The sequence below is a fragment of the Thunnus albacares genome, chromosome 5, assembly GCF_914725855.1.
Source record: "Thunnus albacares chromosome 5, fThuAlb1.1, whole genome shotgun sequence".
Taxonomy (NCBI): Eukaryota; Metazoa; Chordata; class Actinopteri; order Scombriformes; family Scombridae; genus Thunnus; species Thunnus albacares.
In genome coordinates, this window is record NC_058110.1 from 5,452,459 (window position 1) to 5,471,339 (window position 18,881).

At 40.2% G+C, this 18,881-nt stretch overlaps 2 protein-coding genes across 3 annotated transcripts in view; one reads left to right on the forward strand and one right to left on the reverse strand.

Moving 5' to 3' along the window:
- The window catches only part of tm9sf4 (transmembrane 9 superfamily protein member 4), a 32,051-nt gene extending 27,396 nt beyond the window's left edge, over positions 1-4,655 (forward strand). For both annotated transcript variants that reach the window (XM_044351357.1, XM_044351358.1), the window contains exon 18: positions 958-4,655. In XM_044351357.1, coding sequence (XP_044207292.1) covers positions 958-1,107 — 150 coding nt within the window. In that variant the 3' untranslated portion in view covers positions 1,108-4,655. The remainder of the gene's footprint in view (positions 1-957) is intronic.
- A 4,138-nt stretch (positions 4,656-8,793) lies between these two features.
- Positions 8,794-18,881, reverse strand: part of plagl2 (pleiomorphic adenoma gene-like 2) — a 52,573-nt gene continuing 42,485 nt past the window's right edge. Inside the window, exons 2-4 of the mRNA XM_044352672.1 lie at positions 17,140-17,311; positions 16,540-17,043; positions 8,794-15,489 (exon numbers count right to left, since the gene is read on the reverse strand). Coding sequence (XP_044208607.1) covers positions 14,001-15,489; positions 16,540-16,883 — 1,833 coding nt within the window. The 5' untranslated portion in view covers positions 16,884-17,043; positions 17,140-17,311 and the 3' untranslated portion in view covers positions 8,794-14,000. The remainder of the gene's footprint in view (positions 15,490-16,539; positions 17,044-17,139; positions 17,312-18,881) is intronic.

Consider the following 18,881-nt stretch of genomic DNA (forward strand, 5'->3'; position numbering starts at 1 on the left):
GTTGTCATGAATAACTGATGTTGCACAAAGGAGTTAAATACCACTGCCTTTGTCCACTATGTGGTGCTAGGGAGCTCCCACTAATTAGGCTATATGTCAATTTGCCATATATCATGTGTAGACCACACCTTGTAAATTCCATATAGATAAGAAGGTTGGTTGTCACATAACGTTGACTTCCTGTTGCCAGTAGGTGGTGCTATGACTATGACTCAATATTGACATGTAGATGTGTTCAGCTCTGGACTCCAATCAAGCTTGTGAAATTTGGGGCAGAATGTCCAGTGGAGTTACAACAATTTCCTGTTTCATGGTGAGACATGCACACGCCACGTCAGGGGCGTTCCACGAAAACTCATGATTTTGATAACTTTTCATATTAGATACATAGGTGGCATTCTCGAGCACATTTTGGCACTTTGAGGGTTAATTTTTACATTTTATCAAATATTTCACCAGACCTGAAGTGCGTGCCAAATTTGGTGAGTTTTTGAGCATGTTTAGGGGGTCAAATTTAGGGTTAGAGTGGCGTAATAAGAAAGAAAGAATTAAAGATGCAAGCAGCGTTGAACGGGCCCTCGCGCCTTTGCGCACGTCGGGCCGCGGCGCTGTCGAAGGGCTTCTGTCACGGGCATGTAGATGTCTTCAGACCCACGCTGTTTTCAGACAGTGCAAGAAGGACTCTTATCAAACATGTAAAGTTTGGTGCAGACTAGAGCATATACAATAAAGTTATAGCAACTTCCTCTGTCATGGCAAAACATCAAATCTCATCAGTGTGAGGATGAGAATTTTCTGCAGGGTGAGATGTCTGTCTCACTCACATCTGTGGCATCAAAATTAAGCAAGTTTTGGGCCCATTCACTTGAATTTCAATTACTAAATTGAAAACCCTTGATGAGTGTGTGTGTAAAACAAATTACAACACTGATTCCTCGTCTGTTTATTTCTCTGCAGCTGGACATTGTTGAGTTCATCCCCTCCCTCTTGTACTTCGGCTACACGACTCTGATGGTCCTGTCGTTCTGGCTGCTAACAGGCACAATTGGTTTCTATGCAGCCTACATGTTCATCAGGAAAATCTACGCCGCAGTCAAGATCGACTGAGTCATTGTCGCTGCTGTTCTTGTTGTTTTTCATCACATTCTTTTTTTTTTTTTTTTTTTTTTTTTAATATATATATTTTTTACTCTTTATGTCCAACAAGCACTGGCTTGAGTGTCGGGGGGGATTTTTACAGTGCAACAGCCCACCCACTGGCCTCATGAGGACGAACAGCAAGTGTCTTTCTCCCCCTCCCCCTCGCCTCTTCCCCCCCCTCCTCTTACCAGGACAGAGACACAGGGGTAGTTTTCCTCTGATGGGACAGTTTATGTCTTCTGCTGTTTCATCTTGCACACAACACAGTGGGCCAAAGCTTGTCAAACAACGGTTTCTGCACATTTTGTCTTTTCATTTATGTTTTGAGTCTAACTTATCCAGGTTTTCATTTTTGTCATCACAATTTTTTTTTTCATCTTATTTCCTTTCAGAAATTTTGCCTTTACTCTTTTCATTGTCTCTGTTTTCAAATGTCACTTTTGTTTCATTTCAGAGACTTTACAGATCAGGGAAGGACTGGGGAGTCTAACTGTGGCTATGGTGTTAAGTTTGTTTTGTTAACTGATATGGGTGAAATTATGCTGGAAAGCTCTACATTGTAACACAAGAAAGGATAAATTAAATGTTCTATGATTTTTTACTTCAGTTTCCCATGTCATGGTGTGACCATGTTAACCACAACTGTAGTCTAAATATTAGTTTCTCCTTCCAAGACAATGGTCTTTGTTAATGTCAAAATACTGGTCCATTAGCTCTAAATGATACAGAACGGCTCTGATTAATTATGTGAACCCATTACCCTGAAGTGGTGGACTGTTGGTGAAACCACTGGAGTTAGAGAGAAGGAAAAGCTCTATACAGCCAATACAGAAATGACAATGTATTTGAAATTCTACAGCACAAGTGTGTGTCTGAAGCTTTTCCAGTAATAACTTATTATTCCAGTTATTAACCACACCGTCAGTGTAGCCTTAGCAGTGCTGGGTGCCTGCTGAACTATGCAGTTATGGAAAGAAGTGCAAAATAACGGTTTGTGAAGGTCATATCAAAGGACCATTTTTGGTTGTTTGTTGAAAGTTTGAAATTAATGTACGAAACATTTTTGTGTACAATATGAAAAATTATTTCTGAAAGCCAGCAAGCTCACCTATGTGTGTCTACCGGTAGTGGTAGATGTCATTTTGATAGTGCTTGGGTCTCACAGGATGCAGAGCATTGAAATGTAATCCACAGTGTTCTTATTAGATCTGTACAGTCGATATGTTTTTGTGTACTGATATCCGTATTCTTGCTCACGTTTTTTCCCCCCTTTTCAGTTGACATTTTTGGGGTTGCATTTTTCTGGTATTTCATTAGATTTATCAGCTGAACATTTTGTAAATGCATTTAGAACATGGCTGGAGCCTGATATAATTGTGGCTTGAGAAGCAGCTTGAGTTAAAGGTGCAGTGTGTAGAATTTAGTGGCATCTAGTGGAATGGACTTGGCAGAAATTGAATATAATATTCATAAGTATGTTTTAATTAATGTATAATCACCTGAAAATAAGAATTGTTGTGTTTTCATTACCTTAGAATGAGCCCTTTATATCTACATAGGGAGCGTGTCCTCTTCAACAGAGCCTGCCATGTTCCACCGCCATGTTTCTACAGTAGCCCAGAATGGACAAATCAAACACTGGCTCTAGAGGGGGCTCTTCAAGTTTTGAGTTTTGCAGCCACCGTAGGTTCTCCTACATGCTTGGAAGGGGAGGGGGAGGTGTATTCAGTTGGTTGCAATCTGCAACCTCACCGCTAGATGCCTCTAAATCCTTCACACTGGTCCTTTAAGGGCTTCCCATAGACAACCAGTGTAGTTTACCCAAATTCCACAATATGTATTCATCACATAACATGATAATAATGACATTAAAGGAATAGTTTAACATTTTGGGACAGTTAGACAAGAAGATTGATACCACTTATGTCTGTATACTAAATATGAAGCTATCACCAGCAGCCATTTAGATTAGCTTAGCATAAAGATGACAGCTAGTCTAGCTCTGTCCAAAGGTAACAAAATCCCCCTACAAGCACCTCTAAAACTCACTAATTAACACATCTCTAACATATCTCTTTTTATGAATCCCTACAAAAACCAAAGTGTAAAAAAGATGGCTTGTGGTTTAACAGCAGGTTTTTTTTAGTAACTTTCTTGAGTCTTGTTTAAGAAACAGTCAGGCACATAACTCCCAATGAATCAACAAAGTGCCATTGTTCTTCTCATACTGATTAAAAAAACAATATATAAGGTGTTCAGTAGTGAGCTTTAGAGGTGGTCGTAGGAGGAATTTATGACCTTTTTGACAGCCAGGCTAATGGTAGCATCATATGTAGCATACAGACAAAATAAGCAAAATGACAAACTATTCCTTTAAAAACAACACAGTAGGTGGATCCACAACAGCCTAACACTACTATACATCTTAAGTACAGAGCAGTTCTCACTCTCTGCTGCTGTTAGATTAGAGAAGTTCGGCAGAAAACTGGGCTAGCAAGATCTATAAGGCAGTACCAAATAAAATAATGCAGTATAGTTAATGTTGGATGTTAGGGCCCCAGATTTTAGTCCGTACACAAAGTGAATATTCTAAGGAGCAAATTCTAACAAGCAGCACAGACCTGAAAAGACATTTTCATCAAGTATCACAAGCTCTTATATGATTAAAGGAGCTTTTTGAACCACATAATTAATCCCACACAGCATTTAAAGCGCACTCGGAGCTCTCTGTGTACATGTTTTTTGGAGTTGCATTCATCGCAGGCTTTATGGTTATCATCAAACTGATTTTTGTGACAGATTGAGGTGCTTCACTCCATCCGTCTTTAGCAGGGCTGTGCAGAGGAGGGGCCTAGAGTAGATCAACTCTGATTTTCCAGGGGCAAAATGAATGACTTATCCTCCTGTGCCCACTTCATCATGGCTTCCCTCATAATCAAATCAACCCAAGGCTTGTTTAAGCTGTTAATAAGAGAGCAAGACAAGCAAAAATACTCCTTCTTTCTCCTGCCACCAAAACCCTGACAAGCTGCTTTAAGAGGTTGCCTCAATTCAAATGTGTCTTCATGTACTGACCATTACTCTTTCATTGACTTCATTCCATCAGATACTATTTACTGTGTAACCCTCTGCCCTCTCTGTATTAGGCTACGTCAAAGAGTTACTGAGCCCTGACACGTGAAGACAGAACAACACTCCTCTCCTGCTGTTAAAATGCACATATGCCAGGGGAGATTTTTTTACAGATAGACTTTTAAGTGGCCCGAGTCATGTGTGTATGTATGAACGAGAGGTTTACAATGTAAATAAAAGAAAACAGCTTTGTATTGTTGCGTTTCACTGTTTGTGGCGCTCTCTGTAATGATTCCCCTCATCGTTTTAGCTGAAAGCATGATGCTCATGATGACTTTCCAAGGAGCTTGTTTCTGTTACTTTGTCTTTGTTTCTTTTACAGAATGTGCAATTACAAAATGTACAATAACAAAATAATAAAGTGATGACAAGTTGAATATGAAGATTTGCTTTCACTGTGTTTGTGAAAAAACTCGTTATGGGGTAGTCTGCCAATTTTACACATCCTGTTCAGTTTACTTGGTGAGCACTACTCAGCTTTCAGGGCTTTATTAAAGGATAGGTTCAAGTTCAAGTTTTTCAAGTGTATCTTAAAACAACAGTCAGTTGCCCATACGAACACTGAAAGGTTTTCTTCGCTGTAATCATTCCTCCTGTTTATACTGGCTATTTAAAGATCCCTTTTAAATGTAGTTTAAATGAAAGTGATGGGGGGCCAAAGTCCACAGTGTGTCCACATAATCATTTTGTGCAAAAATGCAGCTTGTCTGAAGCTTATATGAGCCTTCAGCAGTCTGTCAGTTAGCCATATCAAGTGGATATCTGCCACATTTATAGTCTTTTTAGCAACAAATTCTATCTCTTTCTGTTTTCTTGGACAGTGTTTCCCTGTTGAGCTTCAGTGGAATTATAGTGACAACTATAATTGTTGTTGTCGTTATAGTGACAACTATAATTCCACTGCACTAAAAAGCCACTTGCACCAAAAAGACTGTAATGTTGAAAGATATCTATTTGATTTGACTCATTTGGATGGCATAAGTTTCATATTAGCTTAGGATAAACTTTTAAATACATTTTTGCTCAGAGGGAGGACTGTGGATTTTGTCCCCTATCACTTGCATTGTAAATGCAGAGGGGATCTTCTAAAGGTCATTATGAACAGGAGGAATGATTATGGCAAGAAAAAAACCTTTTTAAGTGTTCATTTGGGCACCTGACTGTTGTTTTAAGACAGACTTGAAAAATTGTGAACCCATCCTTTAAGTCTGATCAAATAACCATGATGATGTCATGTCTTGGACTTGGAGATGACACATTTTTAGCAACGGGTAGCAAGCACTGGGGATAGCAATATTGATCGGTAGATCCAGCCATGGATGGATGGATTGCCATGAAATTTTGCATTTACATTCATGGTCCTCAGAGGATGAATCCTACTGACTCTGGTGATCACCTGACTTTTCCTCTGGAGCCACCATGAGATTCACATTGTGGTTTTGAGTGAATGTCTCAACATCTACTTGATGGATTGTCATTAAATTAGGTGTCAAAACAATCCTCCTTGGATTTGTTCGCTGGTCTTGGTGTTAAGTGCTAATTTGCAAATGTTATGGTAAACATTATACCAGCTAAATATCAGCATGTTATCATTACATAAGTTAGCGAGCCTCAGTACAGCCTAACTGAACTGCTATAGCGTGGGTGTAGACTGTTGTTCCAGAAAGCCTGTGTCGGGCTTGGAGTTTGATGGACAGGCATTTACCAATTTAGGAAAAAAATGCTATTAAGTTGCATTATGGGAAATGTAGGATCCAGCATTTTTGGAGTGTGACCCATACATACAGGACTAAAAGTCGGGATATCTGGAGTTCTGGTACATCCATGTGTCTTTTGCAAGCCTCCCAAATTTGTGGATATGCTGTATTTAATCACAGGAGTACCTCTTTAAATGACATGTCTTTTGCATGTGTGTTTGTGTGTGTGTGTGTGTGTGTGTGTGTGTGTGTGTGTGTGTGTGTGTGTGTGTGTGTATGTGTGTGAAGGTGTTAACTCCTGGTTTGTCCCTCTGTGTTTCTGAAATGTTCAGTGTCTGGAAGGCTATTATCAATTTACAAAGTCTGTGTTGTGGTGTCTCGGTCCTCTCAAATCTTTTTTACAAGCATCTCAGGTTCCTCCAAATAAAACTCTACAAAACCAAAAAAGTTTCCATTCTGAAGTTATGGCACAGTTGTTATCCTGTAAATGTATGTGTCAGAGTCAGCTTAGTCGATGTAAGTACAGGTTTAGCTCCATAGTGCTATAATTAGGGCAGTCTTGACACTCAGTTATGCATGTGGGCCTAATGGTGCAGCTCTCAGAGACATAATCCAGTCCCTGGTTCAATATGAGGGTTAGAACTGCGAGACACAAACCACCATAGTCCCAAGATATTTTGGGATGGAATTTTAAACTATTTGTTAGTATGGTAATTCACAAAATCAAGTCTATATTTTGTGAGAATCATGGACATTTGCTAAATAGCATATAATAATCTACCCCTACTGTAGCAGACATTCTGTAGTACACATACTACTGCTCAATCTCATTCTTTCTAATCATGTATCCTGTCATGTGGTGACTGCCTATGGAGGGAGACTGAGAACAATGCTTCAGCTGTGAAGTCTGGTGAAACCATTCTGACTCAGAGCAAGTTGATCAGTCCCCAGAAGAAGAGAAATTCAACTTTCCTAAACTAAACCAGCTCAGATGTCAGACCTCAAATAGTCTATGAAAACCAATTTTGGGGAAACAAGCCTTTTTACGTTTAGTGTGTAATAGGGATGTGTATTTGTATCTGTATTTGTTGAGGCAGCAAAATTATTTGTATTTGTATTTATATTCAAAGAAAAGTTGAAAGAGTCTTAAAAATCCTGTTTTTGTTTTTATTACACTTTTAATTTTAGAAAATATGTGTTCCTGAATAAACTACCTTACAAAGGAGGTCCCCTCACCAGTTGTCAAACTGGAGTCTGTGCTGAGTCTGTGCTGACTACTGAGCTAAAATTTATCTCTACCTATTTATACACCCATAACATAGAGACAGCACATCATGTAATGTGTAGGGAAGAACTTCAAAGGCGATTATTGCTTTGCACTTTTCATTTATTATCTACTTTTTTTACAACCTAACTTTGTGAAAAGGAGAAAGGGAACAACAGGTTATGGAGAGTCCCTTGGGAGCACTTGGCGTGTGTCAGTAGCTCAGCTTTATCTCTAGTGAACACCCCCAACTCCGGGAGTGATGTTCAAATTAGGAAATGTGTGTCATGTACCAGGTGGACGTGACTCCCCTCGTTAAGACATAACAGTGGAGCAGAAGAGAGAGACTGAAATAGTGATGTTTCTTCCTGAAAACAAATCATTTTTAAAATATTTGTATGAAACAAATATTTGTAAAAAAAAAAAACAAAAAAAACAAAACACTATTTGTGCTTTGCCAAATAATGTATTTGTATTCGGGCATACCCCTAGTGTGTAAGCAGGGCCACGGATAAGATCTTATACTGAATACTGAGGTCATACTGAGGTCATACATCTAGACAACAATTTAATGATAGCCATACCATTTGTTGTCCAGAGAATGAGTCGTAATGACTTTGGTGATCACCTGAATTTTCATCTAGTGTCACCATGAGGATGACATTTGTGATTTTAAGTGAAATATCTGAAAACTATTTGATGGATTGCCATGAAATTCAGTTTAGACATTCACGTCTCCCTCAGGATGAATTGTAATAATTTTGTTGATCCATATAATATGATCATTTTCACCTAGCAACACTATCAGGTCAAAATTGTATTTCTCCAGTTATTTTATGAACTAATTACTAATTAGCAAATGTTTGCACCACTAATAAATATGATGAATATGGTAAATACTATACCTGCTAAACATCACTATTAGCATTGTCATTTAGCTATATAGTACAGCCTCACAGAGCTGCTAGCATGGCTGTGGACTTAGTCTTGTTGTGCCTGACGAACAGCCAATATGAGTTAGAAATGTTCTACTTTTTCTGATGTAATGTAATAGAAATTTTTAAAGGGACCGTTGCAAATCCTTGGCACACAGAAATTGCAATTATATTCTTTGCAAGTTCCATTTATATTGAGCAGAAATTAAAGGAAAAATTCCTCTGAAAATCAACAACTACACGTAGCACAACTAACTCCGCCTAAAATAACTGTCTCCGAATGTTGTCTCTATTTTCCCTATAATTTCTACCAGATAAAATAGTTCTCTTCAGGAAACGTCCCAGGAAATGATTAGGAAATTACAGACCCATAAAATGAAGCGTCACTGTTTCATTCAACATGAGTCTAAACGCTATTTCAAAACCTTCAAAAGCCATGCTGTCAGGAGTCAAATTCTGATGGAAAAACACAGGGCCCAAAATACTAGAATACACCTAAAAAAAAACATTTTCAGCTGAACAAAAAACTCCCCTTGTATTCTTTTGTAATGGATTTTGGATTCTGCATTTTACAAAAATAGAAAGAAGGAAAACTTCAAAATAATAAAAAAGAATGCAAGGAAGGTATGAAACCGCTGGTTTGTCTTTTAATCATTTCAACATAACACATGACAACTCAAAGATACACTGTACTGTACAATAAGTCGATAGTTCTGTTGTTGTGTTCATCATCTCTTTGGATCAACCAATATACAAATCTGTCACTTTTACATTGCAGCAACTGATTGCATGTGAGATATGTAACAAAAAAGCATTCATTTTCTTTCTTTCTCCGAAGCACATCGTTTATATAATTCTCCCTGTAGTTGATAAACTCCATGCTATATAAAATAGTGTAAGTGAATGCAAATATTCTATTTTCGTTCACCTTTTTTATTCCAGATGTGGCTGTAATAGCAAGTGATAAAAATAAAATGGGCTATGTCACTAAACGAGATACACAAAGAGATTGGAATGCAAGACTTACATTAAGCTAGAAATATATAAAACTACATATGGATGTTGTCTGTCATCAGACAGTACCCAGTTTCTTAGTAAAAGCAAAAAAGAGAGGGAGAGAAAGAGAGCATTATTAAAATCAAATCAGTTTTTCTCAGGCTTAAACTGATGAGCAAATTCCCTTAAAATGTTTGTGTTCTGCACCTACTAGTAAAGAGGAAAAAGTGAGGACAAGTGCATCCCTAGTAGGTGCAGGTCGAGGTAATGGAGCTATAGCTGAGCCAAAGAACAGAACAACATCACTGTCAGAGGTAAGGGAGGATCCATTTTATATTAAGTGTTAAGAGTTGTGCTGATTTGGTATCAGCAGTTTGTATCATCTCAGGACTACGGAAGCTCATTTATGCCAGGAAAAGAAAAAAATAGATGAAAAATAATGCATGATAAAAATAAAAATACTAACAGTAAAATAAATTTAGATTTTGAGATACTGTATTAAATAAAAAGTATGGGATAAGAAGTCACAATCTTAAGTCAAAATGTAGACTTAACATAAATCAGAATAATGAGCGGGTAAAAATTTTCACTTACTAAATCTAAATTATGAAATACAGACAAAATTATGATAGTAAACATTTTCACTTAGTAAGTCAAAATTATGAAATACTGAGTAAATATTAGAAAGTCAAGTTATGACTTATAAAGTAAGAATTAAGAAATAGTAATTCAACATTTCAACTTAGTATCTCATAATTTTGACTTATTGCATCATAATTCTAACTTAGTAAACCATCATTTCTACTTACTATCTCAAAATGTTTTGACAAATTGAGTCATAATTCTGACTTACTATCTTATAATTTTGATGTTAGTAAGTCAACATTTTGACTAACCATGAGATTTTTATTTTGGTACAACTGGCATGAGATCTGTTGTTGTCAGTGTTTGACGGCCACAAGTACCACCTGACCACACTTCCATGTTCAACTGAGACTTTTTCACTTCAGATTTCTGTTTAGTAACATAAATTTAAAGCCACATTTGATAGTCAATTAAACAAGTAGCAATGGAAACTGTCATTCTTGCAACACAATGGCACTATTCACACGTTTGACTCATATCAGCATAAAGTTATTCCTTTTGGCGGGGACAAGTTCAATGAGCTTTAAGTGCTATATTTTGGGGTCACTCCTGACTTCATTTTTGTTTAGTTACATGGCCATATTACAGTGGCCTGCAGATGGATCCCTGTTGCAACAGCATTTCAATGGCAGGTTGTGGCTTTGACACTACTGACAAACATCTCGTTTCTCACCGCCTCACAATAACAGATATGCTGTTGCTGTTCTCTTCAAGCACTCGGCTATAGAGTTTGATTAGTTAAATTTATGAAGGAGAAGGGGCAGGGGGCTCTTATGTCGAAGGATATTAGTGAAAAGTCTATCAAAATACTGTTATTCTTTTGGAGAAGAGAAATACACAAAGGTTGATAAAGTCTACACATCAAACTAATGGCACATACATATACAGGATCAGTACAAAATTAAAAACATATGAACATATAAGCTGAAATTTTAAAAGAAAAAAATACTCTTTTTTTTTTAAAGGTTGAAAGTGCTAGAATTCAGATTAGCTCACAGAAACCCAGGGAGGACAAACTGAATATATGCCAAAAGCTTTTCCTTAACTTTTTTTAAAGGACTAAATGAATATTTGTTCCAAAAATATAAGCTCAATTTGATTGCTACAAATTTGGCTTAAGCCAAAAGGGTTTTTCTTAAAAACTACCTTTTTTAAGCTCATAATAAAGATCAAATTTGAATCTTGCTTTTTTTTTTAATATATCATGTAAATACTCAAAAAGGTGCTGACAGCTAATTCATTTAGGATCAGTAAAAAGGTTGATCATATAAATCACTTTGTAAGAGTCATCATCAAAATAATGACTCCCCAGAGGGAAAGACTAATAGGAGTAAAATAAGTTTCAAATTATTTTAGAACTTGGATTATAAAATCTAAGATTTTAGCAATGACGTTGTGATTATACAGTCAGACTGTAGGGAAGCTTTTTCTACATCATTGCTTACTGATGCTGAATTTTCAGCTGCTCCTACCTGCCAGGGGGAATATTCCCCTGTTGAACTCGCAGGCATCAACAGCTGCTCGTCATTGGGGGGGGGGGGGGGGGGGGGGGGTTCATATCCTACAGTATCAAAAAGCATATGGCACTTGTAGCATTTTGTAACAAGCAATTGTGCAAAAATGTAGTTTCTTCTCCCCAGGTTTTGGTAAGAAAAATAAAAAAATAAAAATGAGGTGATGTGTTGTGTTGTTTTTCGAGGTCCTGTTTTATACAAACAGAAAATAATATATCATATGACAACAAACAAAACAAATATATGACTAAAAGCAACACCCCAAGTCATGCAATCAGTCATGTGTCCCTCGTGCTTTGAATGTCAAAGCCTGGGAAATTCAGTGACTGCGTTCTTCTGGATATCGCTGTATTTTCAGACCCTTTTCCTTTGACTACGAAGCAGCTGAGAGAGGCGGAGGAGGAGGAGGAGGACAGAGGGGGCTGGGGGCCGGAGCTGCAGCACTTTGTCGGTTCGGTTATGCATGTTTTCAGCTCACTGTCCATCTTGCCAAAAAAAAAAAAATTTAAAAATCGAAATCTTCTAGTGGTCTACAGTTGTCATCCATCCGCAACCGTAGCTAAAAGCAGCATGTATTTTATTTTTCATTTTTATGTGCTATGTTTTTTCTTTTTTGTTCATTTTTAATCAACATGGCTGGGGGCTCGCTCGGCTAAAGTGAGCTCTAATGACCAGAACAACACTTACACACAAAATGAATTATGACAGATGTTGCAGGAGCTCAGCCCTGTATGAAGTCATGGATATGCCAGTTGTGTTGGTCGTGCCACAGACAGAACATTAGATAAGAGCACCTATTTCATTTTGAGGCTTAGGGTTAACTTTGGGCTCAGGTTTTTTAGAGGCTGGTGGTGAATGGTTTCGAAAGGATCTAAACTCCAAGACGTCCAAAACCTCTGAGCTCGGAGTGAAATCGGCGGGAATTTCATCACAGCGCAGGGGTTATTTAGCTGAATAATGGTCATCCATGTCAGCATTCCTATGACACAATCTATCTAGTTCAAATCCTAATTGATTATTAAGCCACTAACAGCCTTCTGTAGATATTTCCCATCCACAGTTCTGATTCCTCTATACTAACTCAAGTACATGTAAAGGTAAAGATTGGATATGACAGAGAAAGCTTAAGGGAAAAAGCTAATACTTCATCCATTGTTTGATCAAAAATGCAAGATACACAAAAATGTAAACCTGCCAGACATAAAAAAAAAACATCATCACTTAGTTTTAATACGTCTACCTAAAATACACCTTACTGAGATAAAAGCAATTATAATATTCATTTTGAGATATTTCGTACACTGCAATAACATTCTTTAACACATTTTTTCCTCATCTGTCACTGTAATTCTTTTGTTTTTGCCATTCACATATGTCAGGGTTCATCATTACCATGATGATACATCTTTTTAAAAGACTGCCTAAAGATGTGTTTGTATTTCATTCCAAAAATATATATTTTAGATATGTCAGGCAGCTTAGAAGCAGCTGCAAAATATAATTCTCACGGGAACTTTGTAAGGATAACTGTTAGAAGGGAAGACAGTTGAAGGAAGGAGAGTCCTCACAAAGTAAACCAGGTGGATTCTGGGTCTTAGGAGGAGCTATGAGTGAGGAGAAAGTCTCTGTCTGAATCAGTGAAAACCTCGAAGTCACAAGGAAGAAAACAAAAGGTTTCCCAAGGAGATTCTTAAGGTGAAGTGCCTTCTGCTAAAAAAAAAAACCCAAAAAGTGCTTCTCTTGAGGAAAAGTTTAAAAAGCCAGCATGATATTACATCGTTTACACATTTATTTTTTTGTCTTTTAAAAAAATGTGTGGCCATGTTTGTGACTCTAATTAGTCTTGATAAGAGTATTTTATCACTTATTTTCATTCAAACTGACCTGTCTCTAGGAGCACATCAGTTATAGTTGAAAATAAAATAAAAGGGGACATCCAACTCATTTTTTTCTTTTCTTATATGAGCAAAAGAGCACTTTTTTAGAGGCAGGGGTCACTTTTGTGGCTCTAGCATAGCCACCTAATGGAGGATTTTAGAGTTAACTCTATATCTCTTCATTCCTTCACTGGTCTCTCTCCTCTCCATACTAATCATGACAGGTTCAGTTATCAGAGGTGGGTGGTTCGAAACTCAAGATGAGACACATTCTACCACTTTCTTACATTTGGAAAAGAAAAATAAAGTAAAACAAAATATCCACTTCAAACTATATTTTTTCTGGGTCACAACAAGACAGATAATCTTCACTAAAAATTTAACTTTGATTTTTTTTTTTTTAATATTATTACTTTAGAAAGTATGCAGTACCACGCCTTTTGGCCTACTGATCCTGCCCTCTATACTACTAAATAGGGGATGGAAGGGGGATAAAGGGGGAAGTAAATGGAAATTTTAAAAAAGATGGGTTAATACATCATTATAACTATAGGATAAGGAACAAAAGCCCAAATAAAAGCTGCTTCAACTTCTTTTCTCACCTTTTCCTTTTTGCTCAAAGGGGTTTCACTTCCTTTTAAGGCTCAATCAAAAGCTTTTGTGGGCTTTTATTTAAGGCTTCTACATGTTCATTTGTGTATTTATTTATTCTAATTCTCCAACTGTTTGATCAGGCCCTGTAAAGAACCGCAGCCCGAAACATCTAGGCTGAGCTGAGGCTGGGCTGAGGGTTGGCTCTCTCACTGGAAGGCCTGGTGGAAGCGAGGCAGTGTGGTGGTACTAAGGCTGGAGCTGAACACTGGTGGGAGGGGGTGCAGGGGTCCGAGGCTTAGACCCCCGCTGGAGCTCTGCTGCTCCTGAGGTTGCGGTTGCAAAGAGGTAAGAGGTGCCGTGGCAACGGCGGCTGCTGCCGCGGCGACTGCTGCAGCATGGGGCTCGGCAGCGTGGAGAGATGAGGAAGACGAGGAGGAGGAAGAAGAGGAAGGGGTCGCAGATGAGGTGTAGCCCATCACCAGCCCTCCCGTGCTCATGGGGGTGCTGTAGGGAGGCAGATTGAGGGGGAGGAAGCCCAGCAGGTGGGAGAAGTCCATGTTAGCAGCACACAGAGACTCAGCGATCACCGCAGGGCTCTTGGACAGGAGGGGATCCCCGCAAAGCTCATCTGCCAGGCCCGAGGTGGGCTCCAGTCCGTCCTTGGGGGGTGAGGCAGCAGCGTGGGGCTCCACAGAGAGAACTGGGCCTGGCAAGCCACTCTGCAGATCCATGAGGAAGCTCTCCATCTCCACTTTCAAGGGCTTGTCCAGCAGGTATGAGGTAGATCCCAGCTGGTATTTGGGGGCTGGCTGGGACTGGTGCTGCTGCTGGGGAGCCGGAGGCTGGTGGTGCGGGGGCAGCGGAGGGGAATGGTGGTGGTGGTGATGGTGGTGATGATGGTGGTGGTGATGGGAGTGTGGGTGGAGAGGTCCAGGGGATTCCATATGACAGCCCATGCCCATAGCTGCAGACAGGGAGCTGGGCATCAGGGACGGGTGTGGATGACCCACCCCAGAATTAGACATGGCCTGGAGGTGGTGGGGGTTGTACATGCCCATCGTAAAAGGGGCACCACTGGGGAACGGTTTGCCCATCATGGGGTCTTTGTTAGGACCCATGCCGCACATCAAGGGGCTAAGCTCCTCCTTTACAGAGCAAGGCGGTGACGCCGAAGCCAGAAGACCTAACATATCAGGAGGCTCCGTCTTGATCTTCAGCAGCTCCTGCGAGTGGCTCTTCTTCACATGACGGGTCAAGTGGTCCTTCCTGCCAAAGCGCTGGGCACAGTACTGGCACAGGAAGTCCTTTCGGCCCGTGTGGACCACCATGTGCCGTCTCACATCCTTCCGCGTGTAGAAACGGCGGTCGCAGTGGTCGCACGGGTGCTTTTTCTCCTTGGCTCCACCAGAGGACTTTCCTGAGTGGCTCTTGAGGTGCTCCAGGAGAACAGGTGTGCTCTCATAACTTTGCATGCACACTTTACAGGTGAGATCCCCTGCTGTGGCAGAGTGCATGGCCACATGGCGCTTATATCCCAGCTTGGTGTTGTAGTGCTTCCCACACTCCTCACACTTGAAGGCCTCCTTGTTGGGGTCATGGGTCTGCAGGTGGTTTTTTAGGTGGTCTTTGCGGTGGAACATTTTCTCACAGAATGAGCACTGATGGGTCTTCTGTGGAGAGTGTGTGGCCATATGCCTGCAAAGGAACATATGAAACAAAGAGAGTGTGAATGGTAGAGGTTTTTAGGACACATTCCTTGTCTTATTGTCATGTTTGTTGTGCTGCCTGTCAGTACAGTGCATGATAAAGGGAGGCATGAATTCCTTGCAGTCAAACTCCTTGTGTCTATATATACATAAATGAGTAAGAGTGGTTTACAGTCAGTAACCAAAAATGGGTTTTGGGGTTTGGAACCACTTTCTGTGATTCACCAAACATCCTCATATGTTAATGAGTCTGAGTCACTTCTTTTTTTTTTGACCACTTGGGAGAAACAAGCTACAAAAACAACACTGACATATTATCACTTTATAACATTGGTTAATGTGTTAGCAAGCAGTTGCTTATTTACAGCAACGCATTCATTTTTGCCACTTACAGCCAGTGCAACTTAAAAAGTTGATATGGCTGATAGATTTATTTACACATAGAGCCGACACAGGGAAACTTGGAGCACATTTGGAGTTGTGTTTTTGGCCACTTGATGGAAGCAAATCTATAGTAATAACAATATATAATAATAATATTCCCTCTCCTTGTAGTTCTGTTTTTGCTCTCTACCAACTCCTGAGGGGAAATATCTGGCTCTTTATAGCTGCTAAATGCTCCACTATGTTCACCAGCTACTCACTAACTGCTGTCTGTTGCTGAGCAGGTAATGTACAGTGGGTTTATCAGAGTCTTTTGGCTGAAAACTGCTGCCTGTTGTGGCTGAAAATAACAGTAATAACAGAGTGGTGAAACTGAACCAAAACAGTGAAGTTGCCATAAAACCAAAACAATGAGCTGAAAGATGCTAAAAGAAGCTCTGCAGAGCTGAGGGGAAATGCAGAGATGGGTGAATATTCTTTGTGGGTTCATCACTACAAATGACACCTTTCACATATGTCATGTCATCATATGATCCATTATAAAAATACTGATTAGAGATGCTTTAAAGACAGAATTGTGAGAAAGCTAAAGAAGCCACATAGCCTGTTATATTTAAAAGGATGTGAACTGAGTAACATGATTAATGCTCAGTACCTGAAGAGTTTGTATTTGGAGCTGAAGGCCTTGGGACAGTGTGGCTGCGAGCAGTGGAAGGGTTTCTCTCCTGTGTGACTCAAGGCGTGGAGCCGGAGCTTCTCCTGTGAACCGAACAGGGCCCCGCACACCAAACACTCGTTCCCGCTCACTCTCCCTACCTCTTCTGTTCCTTCTTCCTCCCTCTCCCTCTCTCTCTCTTTCCACTTCTCTCTCTCTCTCTCTCTCTCTGTCCGTGGCAGCGGGGCGGTGCTCCCAAACAGCTTGGCGGCAGTCCGTCGTCCCTCTTCCTCCGGCGTCAGTGCGGTAATACGGTGTGAGGCATCGGCGGCAGTAGCTGCCATGGCAGCCCTAGAGTGCCGCTGCCATGAAAATCCACTTATGGCTCCCCTGCCTTGCAGGCTCAACGTGGAAAGTTGTGGGGGCTTCGTCGAAAAAAGAACGTGACCAACAACTCACAGGAGGGGCCAGTGGTCTAGCAGACACATCGAGGTGAGCCCAAATCTGTGGTGAGATGCAAGGTATATGATTTCAAACTGTTGGAAAGTTTTTGGGCATTGAACATTGAACACATTTTTCTCATAAAACTTACTTTTTTACCTGTTTTTTAAAATCCTATTTGTCCTTCTTCACATATGTTGCACTTTCCTTTTATAACTCTCTGCTTCAGTTGCTCCTCTCCTTCTCTCTCTTTATTTCTCCTCCTCCTCACCCAGTCCCAACAGCTATGGTTGGCGGTGAGTGGGAAATACTGCTCTGCATCTTTACTGTCCTGCAAGGAGAGAGCAAACATAACAAACATGAAGGTAAGTCCAGTGTGCTTCTATTTGAAAGCTTTGACAAAATCCCACAGTGAAAGCAAGTTGAAAATGAAACATCTTCGGTCTATATTCAACTGATTTGACTTGAAAAATGATGTTTTGTTTGCAAATTCCACTTCAAAAGCAAGTTTCCTTTGAGGTCACTAGGGGGAGCTGAATGACAAGTCTGACTGACATGACAGGTCAAGGATTAGCAAAAACACATTTTTGTGAATGATGATTCTCAGTCACATACACAGCATAGTATCTTTACTTGTAAAACCATATGTGAAGACTAAGCATAATTATCCAGCCTCATCCCTTTTCATGTGTGTCTTCAGATGACAGCATCTTGCACAAAGCCAGCCTTGTGTATGTGGACATGTGTACATGTATGTACTTGTTATGAAACTGGATAATGCTCCTGTAATCCTTAGGAAAACACAGAAACACACACAACCCCCAGGGTGGAGGGAGGAGGGTTGTGGCAGGTGGGAGAGGGTGGGGGTGGGCAGTGTTTACACCAAAACTCAGGCTTCCTAGAACTACCTGTCACCCTAAATTCAACAAATTCCTGACAACAACAGCTTAAAATTGTCACAAAAAAAACTAAACTGTAAGTGAAAAATGACCTACTGGTTTTAAAATCTGTTCATCAATATATACCACAAACTATATTAACTTGTGTTGGACACACTGTCTTCCCTTATTTACCCTCAGTGACCTCTGTGACCCCTCATCGCTAACATACCAGCTAAGTCCAAGGTTGAACGGACACAGCACTGATGGCAATGTCAGCCAGGCTCTGAGAGTCAGTCACATGAACCGAGAGTGCATATAAGTACCGTAAACACATGTGGGTATATGTAACAGAATGCACACACACACAGATGCTTATTATATTTACATGTTTACATGCAGACATATACTGTAGGTACACATACAAATATCCACTGGTTGGTAAGTGTGGCTTAAACATCTACATATGAGCGTTGTGTGTGTGTTCATGTAATTTCTTCTACACAAGATATACTTGCCCATTGATGTGTAAGTGTGTACATGTGCATACATGTGTGTTTGTTCTCATAATGTATGTGTGTTTACAGTGGTGGTTAAAAGGACCTGACAGCTGTAGCGTTGTGTGGTGGTCATCACCCAGTGGGGAGGGTGCAGGAGGGTGACACCCGTCCCATTGACCACCCTCAGGGAGCCCGGCTCTATTGTACAGCCTACCCACATCGCACATTCCTGGCCTGAACCATGCCGTGTCGCCCTGCCTCTCTCCTCCGCACACAACAGCACATACAACACGCACAGTTCTGGTCACGCCGAATGCAACATCATGTACACACCCTCCCGGCATGCTCAAACACACTCACAAAGGCGCACACACAGACAGCCAGATACAGTACAATGAAGAGAATCCACACCGTCAAGTTATAGAAATAAACCAAATAGAGCTTGAACACAAAGGACACACCATGACAGACCGTGTGGAGCGGTGAGTTCGCACATGGATATGGATGCTCTAAGTTCTGAACA